Genomic DNA, 12065 nt, shown 5'->3' on the forward strand with positions numbered 1-12065 from the left:
CTCAGAAATATCTCAGGGTTCCTATATGTAGATGCTGTTTTAGGTATTGAGGAAACAAAGAAGGTGGGGCTTGATTTCTCACTTCAAGGGACTTGCAAAGCATTCTTGCAAATTCCTGTGGTGCAGAAGAAAAAGTGACAGCTCCCAGGAGAGTCTCAGACACTGAGGAGCTCCAGAGGGGCGTGTGGGGAGGGCCAGTCCCCAGCCTTTGTGGAAGAGGTGGTCCTTTGAAGATATCTCCCAGATGGACAGACCTGGGCGTGCCTAGAGTGTGTTGTTGCTCTGCTGTCCACCCAGAGCTGGCCCTGTGGCTGAGCTGTGTGGGCCACAAAACCATTCCCTAGTCTGGGGACTTACTGATTTTCTTAAACTTTTTTTTTTAGTGTTTCTTTTTTTCCTCAATAATTTTCCTTAATGCTGTTTCCCTGTTTTTTTCGAAAGATCATGAAAAGTGATGTTTACTGGCTTAGCCATTTATTTACTTCAGATGTTACAGCAAGGCTTTAGAAATTCAGCTTATAAAGCATTTTACTCACTTGTCCTTTTTCCCAGACCACGTGGTCTTCTCTGAGTCTAAACTTGCATGTTGGGTCCACAACAGGAACATTTCCTGAACATACCCTTTCTTCAATCTCACAAACTAAATTTTAATTTTTTTCATTTTTGTGAGTTCTGTCTCTGTCGTTGTTTGAAATACTTTAACTGTAAAGAAAAGAGGTGTGACTAGTACAGGGATTCTTCACCCAGATCTCCAGTTGTAGGAAAATGTATGTAGGCCAGGGAACCAAATCAAATCTAAAGGAGATGTTAAAAGCTTGCGATCAGAGTCCAGGTGAGTGTAGTTTCCCCATCAGATTCTGTAGCAGTCTCCCTATTACAGCACTCAGTCAAACCTGTAAAGGTACAGATTGATGCAAATATACCTGAGAATGAAATCTGAGAAGCTGTTAAAAGGAGAAGGCTGCCAAAGAGACCATCTCCAGTGGTAAATAGTTGAAGAGGAAACCTAGGAATTCAGTGTTCATTAATTTCATGTACTTTTTCTTAGAATATGGTATTTTGACGTTGGAGAATATAATTTCATTGAGAATTTTGTTCTGTTGTTGGTAAATATCAAAGTTTATCAGTCAGGTGTAGTCTCACTCAGTTGGGGGAGCATGTTGGAAACATTCTCAGGAGACACTTTTCCGTGGATTCTTTAGGTTTCTGGATGTTTTATCTGCAAATCCCTGCTTGTCTTTTGTTGTGGAATCTCTATTCAAGGCATTTACGTAGCTGGTGGCTTTGAGCCACTTGTCTCGTCTTTCTGTGGGACCAGGACAGTTGTGCTCACGGCCCTTTGTGACAGATCTGGGTTTCCTGAGTCCACAGCCCAGAGTTCCTCCTGGAGCATAGCTCCCTCTGGGCAGGATCATGTGGCCCAGTGAGGATGGGGCCTCAGGTCGCTGGCACAGAATGCCGCTGCCAGTGTTGTTAGTAATAAACTGTCCTAGTCTGACCAGGGACCCAGTCTTCTCACAGCCTCCAGGAAACATGGCAGGCTGACTTCTTAGCTTGCAAGAAAAGGAAGATGAGACCCTTTACTCTCCTTGATGGAGTTACTCTCCTTTACTCTCCTTTGACTTATCAATTGCATTTTAATGAATTTATTCAAAGGAATTATTCTAAATGGTTTCAAAGGTATATGTACCAGGTGTTTAGTTACAGCACTGAAGATAAATGGAACCAGCATAACTTTTTCTAAAGGATTAAATACATTCTGATAACCTCACAGTAGAATACAGTGTACCTCTGATACCTTAGCTCCCTAACACAGAAAGATGCTAATGATAAATTAAGTCAAAAAAGCAAGATAATATAATTCTTAAGCTCCACCCAACAAATTAAATTTGTGTGTAAATCTAAAAAAAAAAGTCTGCATAAAGAGGATAGTAGCAACTATGATTGAATTACTTAGTTTATATATTCTAGTACTTTCTGACTTAAAAAAAAATGTTTGCTATTAAAAATAACTTATAGAGGGCCAGAGATGTAGCTCAGTGATGCAATACCTGCCTGGCAAGCACAAAGGCATGAGTTTGATTCCCGGTACTAAGTAAATAAATAAACCTTATAGAAGCAAAGGCATATTTTTTCTTTTGAAATATGAAGAAAAGTAGATATAAGGTGGCTAAAATTTTGATGCTTTAATTTTGGTTTTTTGTGTTTTGCGGTACCAAGGATCAAACTCAGGACCTTTTGCTTGCAAGGCAGGTGCAACGCCACTGAGCTAAACCCCCTGCCCTGATGCTTTAATTTTGAAGGCAAAGAATTAGAGGCCCCATAGGTTGGACTTTTGTGATTTCTTCTTGTTAACTCTCACCTGGAAATTTTGTTGTTGTTTTTCTTTTAAACTGTATGCCCTATAATTTAATTTTAAATTCAGTAATTAAAATATTTTTTTAAAGTTACTTTATCTTTTTCTTTGATTGATTTATCTTGTTTATGTTGCTTGTTTTACGGTTGACTAATTTTTCTGTAGCGCTTTTTGCTCATACAACGTGTGTGTGTGTGTGTGTGTGTGTGTGTGTGTGTGTGGTGCTGAGAAATGGAACCCGGGGTCTCAGGTATCTTAGGTAAGCATTGAAATCAGAGCTCCTTCTCCAGCCACTCATAGGACTTCATTAGTTCTTTTTTTTTTTGGTACCGGGGATCGAACTCGGGTCCTTGCGCTTGTGCAGCAGGCAACGAAACCACTGAGCTAAATTCCCGGCCATAATCTTGTTTTCTTAAATTCACTGAATATTAATCAGCTAAAAAGATTATTACTGAGGACTTTCAGTGCTGAGAAGTAGGTGTTGCTTTCTACAGTATTTCAACAGTATTTTTACAGTATTTGTAAGCTTTGGTTTGGGTGGGCCGTCAGTGTGGAGGAAGATGTCACATGTAACTGTAGTTTGGTGTTTCCCTAGTTATTTGACCAATTTTCTTTTCTTCTTCTTTTTTCTTTTTCTTTCTTTTTTTTTTGGTATTAGAGATCAGACTCATGACCTTGCTCTTGTGAGGCAGGTGCAATGCCACTGAGCTAAACCCTAGTCCCTGACCCATTTTCTTAAATGCCTGCTGTTGAGGAACATCTGGTTGTGCTCTGTCCCACGTGGCAGTGTGCCCTGTTCTGTCTGTCCTAGGACAGAGGGAGTAAACACATTAGAGTTTCCACATGACTGTGGTCTAGGAGCTGTAAAGGTCCATATAAGAAACTGAATCCCAGAATTTATTTCATTCCCCTTGGGCCTCATGCATGTTAGGCAAGCTCGCTAGCACTAAGATACATTCCCAAACCTTTTTATGTTGAGACAGGGTTGTGCCAAGTTGCCCAGGCTATCCTGGAACTTGTGATTCTCCTGCCTCAACTTCTTGTTTAGCTGGGATTACAGGCATATGGCATCAGGTGGCTCCTTTTATTTAATATTCTTGCTTAATATAAAGAAATCACTGTACTTGAGACAAATTAGATCAAATTATAAAGGTTATCCTTTCTAATTATGTAGCCACATTCATGTCAGTTATGCTGTTTTCTGACATAGTTTAAAGGGCTTGCTAAATTAGATAGTTTTGGCCAAAATAGAAGAAATGAAAAAGGTTTAAAAGTAATACTTGCACCATTTAAAATGCTTTTGTAGGAACGTTTACATTCAGGGATAGATTATGTGGGTCTCAGGAGTTAAAATAGGTTTTGAGGCATGCATGCATACGTCCATGCATACTCTCTTTCAGCTGAAGAGGAAGAGTCCCAGTTCCTTCGTTTTCCTCATTCTTGACCTTTCAGAGGCAAGCACTGTTCTTAACTTCTCCAGCCCTGCATCGGTCTTTCCTATTCTAAGCTACATCTAATCATAGCATGCCCTCTTGTGTCTAGCTGCTTTTGCTCAGCATACTTTGGAGATTCATTCATGTAGTTATATATGTATATTGATAGTTTATTCCATTTTATCTGTTCCATTTTCCTAGTGACAAATATTTAGGTTGAGACTATGAAGGTTATGTTACTCATCTTTCTGTGGATGTAGTTTTGTTTCTCTGGTAACTAATGATGGAATTGCCAACACGGGAAGCAATATGTTTAATTTTATAAGAAATTGCCAGATGGTTTTTCAGTGCCAGCACTATTTTATACTCTCCCTGGTAATGTAGGAGAGTCCCTCTTATTCGCCATCATTTGATCATGTCAGTTTCTTTATTTAATTCTTCAAATGGGTGCATTATTCGTGCTTTAGGTTGTGTTTCTCTGATGACTAACAGTGTTGAGCAGGTATGCAGTATGTGTATGCAGTGTGATTAAAAAAATACAGTGAATGTTTAAATAAAAATTTATTACAGTAAAAGACCCCTCACTTCAAATACACTTATCATTCTTGCCACTTTCTGAAGCAGTTCTGGAAGTCTTCTTTTCCAAGTGTCTTTAGTTGCACTATCTTGGCTGCCTCGATGTCCTGAATTGATTCAAAATGTTTACCCTCTGGTCACTTTAACTTTGGAGAAGAGGCAGAAGACACATGGTGCTGTGGTAGATCCAGTGAATAAGGTATATGAGGACACACCATAGTTATTAATAAGGTGTATGAAGACACACTTTTATTGGGCAGAAGTAGCTGTACTGGAAGCCAGTGTGACACGGAGCGTTGTCATGATGGAGGACGAAACTGCCCATTTCTCAGGTTTTCTATACACGTTTCTTAAATGCTCTAATAAGCCCTTTCATTTGGAGTTTTACCACTATTTGTTTTGTATAATTTCCTTCCCATTGGATTGCTTTGTAGTGCTTGTCTTAAATTCATTTAGATGTCAGTCTCTTTTTAGGATTTCTTTTCTGATTGATTTATTTTATTTTTTAAAAAACCCAGGACCTTGCTCTTGCGAGGCAGGTGTGGCACCACTGAGCTAAATCCCTGGCCATGATTGATTTATTTTTATATCCTTACTCCAGTACTACATGGTCTGGATTAGTGTAATGTGAAATATTTTGGATATTCTTGGTTCATTGAATTTCCACGAATTTCCATCAATTCTGGAATGCATTTGTCTGTATCTAAAAATCTGATTGGAGTGTGTATACTTGCAAAGAAATAAAGGATTTTTGCCTGAAAAAAAAATCTGGTTGGAGATTTGATGTAGAAGGAATTGTATCTTTAGATCAAATTGGGGAGAACTAACCTCTGTTGATTAATAAAGACTATTTTAATTCTTCATTTGTAATCTAATCACTATAAACCTTCCCTCCCACTTTTTTTTTTTTTTTAGTACTGAGAATTGAACTCAGGGCCTTATGCTTGCCAGGGTGATGCAACACCACTGAGCTACATCCCTGGCCTCTCCTACCTTGTTGACCTACGGTGCAAGTGCTATGTACCAGAAAGCAAGCATTCTTGCCTTGTTTTTGATGTTAGGGGGAAGATGTTCAGTAAAAATTTCATCCTTAAGTATGCTTCCTGGAAGTTTTATAATCAAATCGAAGAAATTCTTTTCTGTTTCAAGTTTGCTGAAATTTTAAAAATGGGTGTTGAATTTTGTCAGTGTCTTTTCCATATCTATTAAAATAATTGTGGTTTTTATCCCTTATTTTATTAGTATGAGTTAAATTAACTTTTTGACAACTATTATGCAAACTATTTCGATTTTGCCAGTTTTTCCACTGATGTCCTTTCTCCTTTTGTTTTGGGATCTAATCCAGGGTACCGGATCGTTGTCAGGTCTCTCCTTTGTCCTCTGTTCTGTTTCTCAGTTTTTCCTTTTAGTTCAAGACCTTGAAGGTATCCTGTAGAATACCTACCTGCCTGCCAGTCAGGGTTTTTGCCACACGTGGACTAAAGCTAGGGCTTTTGGAAAGAATGCCCCAGAGCTGAAGTGCCCTTCTCTTGTGATCCTGCCATTGGGCTCACTTCATCATGCTGTTGTTACTCTTTCCCTTTCCTTATTTTGTTCTTTGGAAACGAGTTTCTAAGTATAGGTTGCCCTCCCAGAGGGAGAGGAAAAGGATTTAGCTCCACCTTGTGGAGGTGGAGGAGTATCTACATCTATTTGGCTCTGGGTAAGATTTGTTAAACTGAGTTTTGAATAAGTCAACCTTGTGTTTCTAAATAAACTCCACTTGCTTTTCCAAAGGAGTTTTGTTATGTATGAAGGCTATTGATCTGTAATTTTTGTCTTTTTAAGTTTTACACAATTTGATTGTCTAATACAATTAGATACAACTTTGATTTGTGTCTGGTTATGTACTAATGAATCATTTTCTTCTCAATTAGTGTATAAATAAGCATTAAAAACTTGGAGGCAGTGTTTTCTTCCAATTTTGGTTTTGCTTTTCTGCTTCAGAGATTCACCCATTGTTTCTGTTGAGATTCATGAGTCGAATATTGAGTCTTCCTTTAACACACTGAGCTCTTATGTTCATTTCAGAATTCAGTGGAGAATTTTAAAATATCAGTCTGTGTCTTGTTCCCCTTTAGAACTTTTAATTCTTTATAAATATGTCTATGGGAAGGCCTAGGTATACCTATTTGTTAAGTACTTTTATAATAATTTTTATATCTACTCTTTATTAAGAACTAAAAGGTTTTCAAAATAAATCAGTGACTAAAAATCAAACCTTTGAATACTTTTGACAATATTTGTAATGAAATACAAGTTTAAAAACATGTACTTTTATTTTTCTTTGTAGGTATCCTTTATTAAGAACTAAATCTTTCTGGTTTTCAGAATAAATCAGTAGCTTAAGAAAAATCAAAGTTTTGTATAATGTTGGTGATATCTGTTATAAAGAATCCACTTGTCAAAAATAGGCTTTTTTGGGGGGGGGTACTGGGGATCAAACTTGGGACTTTGCTTTTGCGAGGCAGGAGGTGGAACCACTGAGCTAAATTCCTGGCCCAAAAATAGGCTTTTGAAAGGAAAGATTATTCCAGTAAATAGGGACTAAAATCAGGAGATTCTAGCAGCTAGCTAGAAAAAGCTGAGTTTATCACATTTGTATGTGGGACATTGGGAGTGAGAGAGAGAGCAACAGCTAGCTGGGAGAGATTTCATCTGTGAGTGGATGGGCAAATGCTAGGGGAGAGAGGGAGAGAGATATCAGCAACTAATTGGGAAAGGAATTAGGCTTATATAGGTATTGAAAGGGCTAAGGAATCTGGGGTGAAATGTTTATGACTTGGATGTCCCAGGACAGTCTGTACATGTGTGTAGACAGTTACTGACTTCTTAGTGCCAGGGAGGTTGTATACTTCATCTTGAGTCCATTTGCCTTTTTTTTTTTTTTATCCCCCCGGAACTAAAAAAAAGACTTTATTTATTGAGAGCAAGAGGATGCAAACAATATGAAAATCAAAAGCTTATCTAGCATTTAACTAACTATCCTTTCTCTGCTTGTCCAATGAGAGTTGGATGTTACTTATACAAAATCTTTTTTTTTTTTGGTACCGGGGATCGAACTCGGATCCTTGCGCTTGCAAGGCAGGTGGCGGAACCACTGAGCTAAATCTCCGGCCCTGCTCATGAAATCTTTATACAAGGGGAAACTGAGGGGCAGATTCCATAAGTGGCCCTTTGGGAGAACTCTCATCTGGGCAGGAGTAAATGTTCAAATCTGCCTACTTCTTTCCCTTCTGCTTCCTCTGCACTACAAAACAATCATTGCACGCATTGGTGAGGCCTGCGATTAGTGAAAAGAAGCTCTGGAAGCCCACTTTGCCATCTTGGCACTAGTCTGAGTCCTTCATGATTTTGTCCACAGCCACAGTATCTTTTTGATTTTCCAAAAACCCAGGGAACTCCTTTTCCATGAGTACTCGCAGGTCCTCCTTTGTTAAGTAGCCTTTGTCCCCGGCAAATTTGTGAAACATAAACATCATGGTTTCTATGGCGTGTTCCATTTGGGGTGGCATTTTGGTGAAGTCTGTCGAAACCAGGGCACTCTGGCGATGGGTTGGGGGCGGCAGGTGGGCAGGGGGCCCCATTTGCCCTATTTACTGAGAAGTTGCTGTTGTTTGCTGAAAGTCCGTTTGCTTTGTCCTGTTGGTTTAGGCCAGGCCTGACAATATCCATAATGGAATAAAAGTTTAAATATATATTGAAATTCTCATATGGTATAATCAGAATAATTTGATTTTTATGTTGCAATTTACTATTACCCTTCAGCAAAATTTTGCTTGTGAATAGAATTTTGCTTGTAAAATTATGCAAAGGTTAATAGCTTGGTAGATAGATGAGTTAATTCTATAAGCCATATGGTCGAGGGTAAGTCTTGTTCTTAGACCAAAGGTTAGTAACCACTGGTAAAGGAGTCCTAGTGAATGTTGTCAGGTGGCTGACAACAGCTCCCATGTTTGGGCGCTGGAACCAGTTCAGGGCTGGCCGGACTCTTGATACCTGGTTCACAGCTTACCTCGGCCACAAGACATGGGGCAGAAGTTTGCCATGTAAGTCAGTGCTGTCACTCCCAAAAACTACCCTTGGGCTGTCCTTTTGTAGTTAATGCCCACCCTCCATTCCTAACCACTAGACACCAGTACAGTTTTGTCTCTTGGTGAATATCACATTTGGAATCATTACAGTATGTAATTTTGGTGGGGCACTATTATGATTTCAGTCCATTTGTGTCCAGAGTTCACACCTTTTAATTACTCAGTAGCACTCCTGGGTTTGGATGTAATGCAGTGCATCCATCCACACTCATCGGAGGCCATGTGTTTCCAGTTTTGGTGATCTAGAATAGAGCTGTAAGCATTGCCTTGCAGGCTTTTACTTGAATACAAAGGAATTATTTCCCTAGTGTAAATACCTTGAAGTGGGATTGTTGGATCAGTCTGTATATTTTTTTTAATTGTCTTTTTTTCTGGTGGCCTGTAGTATTTGTTTCAAAGAAACGGTTTTCAGATCATCTTGTCCTCTTTCGATTTCTTAGAGATTTGGGTGGAGAATAAACTATATAAATTTCAGTACTGTTGTGTTTACATTGAATTTGTTTGGAAAATCTTTGAGCTGTAATTGCAATAGTAGTTGAATTTAAAATGCTGTAGTCAATCTTTGCATGTATGGTGATGATTTCTCCTCTGTGATTTTACTATTCAGTGTGGTCTGTGGAATCTGGTGTAGGCTTCCCCTGGGAGCTCGTGAGAAATGCAGACTCTCAGGCCCCACCCAGTCTCTGCTAAGTCAGGATCGTCTTTGAGCAGGATTTCCAGTGATTGACATATATGCTGACATGAGCCCTGCTGGGCACTGGAGGAAGAGAGACTTTGTGAGGGCATGGCCCCTCCAGCTTATCTCATATCTTTCACTCTAATTTCACACACCTAGAAGTATGGCAGTAATGGTAGCAAACCAGTAAGAATGCTGAGGTTTTGTTGCATTAGGATGCTCTCGTATCTGAACATCAGAATATCAAAAGTGATACTGCAGTCATTAGGCTGAAAATGAAGTCCTGGTTACAGGTACCCTTTTGTTTTCAGGCACAGGAGTTCCTGAAGATGTGTTTCCAGGCATAGGATTTACTTTTACCATGGACAGTATGTGCATGTGTAGTTGGCTTTTTTTTTTTTTAACGTGGAAAATGTTGAGAAAGGGAAGAATGCAAAATGATAGTGTCATTTTTTTACCCTTGTGAGTTTTCTAATACAGCAGTTTGTTTCTGTTAAGAGTAAAGAAAATTTAAAAATTCTTAATCATGAGAATAAAGAGTCAAATTCTTCTTTTATTAAATTGCTAAGTAGTGTTGAAATGAACCTCACACTCAATAGGCACCTATCTTCCACCTAAGAGTGATCACTGAGCCTGACTTGGAGAAATGAGGTGATACTCAGCAGTAAGAATTGTCTGTGAGGAAGCTACTTTAGTTTAGGGTGAGGCTAGAGGAAATTTTTTTTTTTTTTTTGGTACCAGGGATCGAACTCAGGTCCTTGTGCTTGCACAGCAGGCGGCGAAACCATTGAGCTAAATGCCCGGCCCCCAAGTTTTTTTTTTTTTGGTACTGGGGATTGAACTCAGGTCCTTGTGCTTTCGAGGCAGGTGGCGGAACCACTGAGCTAAATCCCCGGCCCGCTAGAGGAAATTTTTTGAGGGAGGTACAGATAAAATAAAACTTAGAATAAAAGTTGGCTTTTGTGTGGTATGGCTGAAGAAAACAGTAGTTTTGCTCTTAAATTAGGCTCGGCCCTAGGGATTAGACAGAGCAGGTGAAGCAGGAAGGAGTGAGAGGAGGAAGGGAAGTGTGTGGAGGCTGAAGTAACATCAGCAGAGCTAACTGTTTGCCTAGCATGAAGGTAAAAGTACATAGGTCTGGAATCAGGACTTGTGAGCCCTCGTGGTTGGAAGGAGTGGGATATCACCTAGTCGAAGTTACAAGGAGGGGTATGTAAAACTCATAGAACTCTTTGCGTTTAACTTAGATTTAATGTATAAGTTTTAACTTTGAAATTATATTCAGGTTTAAGTTACATTGAATTTTATTTGCTATGAATCTGGATTAGATTCGAGGACAGGTCCAGCAAAAGTGTTTGCAGTTATGTTTGTCGTCTCAGACATGTAAGTAACAACCATATGTAGGATATTGTATATTAACTACAAGCAGAAATTTGAGCTTTTTCCAATATTAAGTTAATTTTTAACCTTGAAATTAATTTTTCCTTGGGTCAGTTCAGTGTTTCTTGTGGCTTTATGTGAGGACATTTTGAAGTATCCTCACATCTTAGATATAACTTAATGTATTTTGGTGTTCACTCTCCCTTTCTGTTTGCTTTCTGTGTCTGCCATGTAGGGAGGTATCGAAACTTTGGAACTCCAGAAGGACATAAAAGAAGAATCAGATGAAGAAGATGACGAGGATGAAGAATCTGGACGATTACGTTTCAAAACTGAAAGGAAAGAAGGAACAATTATTAGGCTCTCAGATGTAACTAGAGAGAGAAGGAACATTCCAGAAACTTTGGGTAACTTTTTTGGCTGTCTTATCCTTCACACTCATTTCAAATTCTTTTACAGTTAAAATTAATCACACAAAGAAGGAAGGCTGACTGTAGGTGACTATGGCTGTCATTCAGAGGATGGATGGTCTGCATGAGGTCAGTGCTCAGTTGCAGTGCTGTGAAAGCCCTTCAGTCTGGATGAACAATTTGAATGAGACCTGTGCTGTTGCTTCTTTTTTTTTTTTTGAGGGTACCGGGGATCAAACTCAGGACCTTGCGCTTGTGAGGCAGGTGGCAGCACCACTGAGCTAAGTCCCTGGCCCTCCACTGTTGCTTCTTTATAAGTTTTCTTTTGGCATTTGTGGTCTAGAGCTGCTCTCCTATGCAGTCTGCTTTCCTGGCTGCTCCTGGGTGGGGTAGGGGTGTGGTATGAGGATGCTAGACAGGGCCCTATGGACCTTCCCAGGACCCTGCGGTTGCCAGGGGTAATTCTAGACCAAATCCGATTTACCATCCCTTTAGCATCCTCATAGCCAGCTTTGTTGGGTTTTCTCCTTCTCTTTGCCTTCCTCATGGTTAAGTGAGGAATTTGTTTATAGAAATAATGAACCGTCACTCTGAGCACACTCTACTTCTGGGTGATGTGCAGCAGAGGGTTGCTGACTAACAGCAGGGACCCCATGCCTCTTCTGCAGTAAGTTCCAGTGTCTCTTCCCATCAGGCAGTGCTTTTCAAGTTTGCTTGAGTGTCAGAATAACCTGAAGGAGGCTGGGGTCAATGGTAGGAGCGCTTGCCGGGAATCACCTCAAGGACTTTGTTAAATGTGTTTTTCAGCTCACTCCCAGCCATCTTGAGCTAAAATCTGTGCTGACTCAGGTGCTGCTATTTGGACCTGAAGTCCTGATACGCAGAGCCACTGGGATGCCAGCCTCCTTCCATAGGAGAGGGTGATGGTGTCAGGACTGTGCCTGCCTTTTGGTCACAGTCTAGGTCAGTGGTGGTGAACCTGTGGCACATGTATTGTTTATTTTTCTTTTAAGGCAAAAGATACTAATGAGCGAATTGTTTTTTCTAAACTAAAACTGGAGTGACATTCAAGTTTAATAGCAGTGTTGGCACTTTGATAAA

The 12065-nt window shown here is 39.7% G+C and overlaps 1 protein-coding gene across 8 annotated transcripts in view; it reads left to right on the forward strand.

Annotated features, from left to right (window-relative positions):
- The window catches only part of Rbm33 (RNA binding motif protein 33), a 112221-nt gene that overhangs the window by 33478 nt on the left and 66678 nt on the right, over positions 1-12065 (forward strand). For all 8 annotated transcript variants that reach the window (XM_087207832.1, XM_004860335.3, XM_021240919.2 and 5 more), the window contains one exon: positions 10790-10961. In XM_087207832.1, coding sequence (XP_087063958.1) covers positions 10790-10961 — 172 coding nt within the window. The remainder of the gene's footprint in view (positions 1-10789; positions 10962-12065) is intronic.

This window comes from Heterocephalus glaber, unplaced genomic scaffold (genome assembly GCF_053883595.1).
Source record: "Heterocephalus glaber isolate CG9 unplaced genomic scaffold, H.glaber_assembly_v1.0 deba00000818, whole genome shotgun sequence".
In the NCBI taxonomy this organism is placed as follows: domain Eukaryota; kingdom Metazoa; phylum Chordata; class Mammalia; order Rodentia; family Bathyergidae; genus Heterocephalus; species Heterocephalus glaber.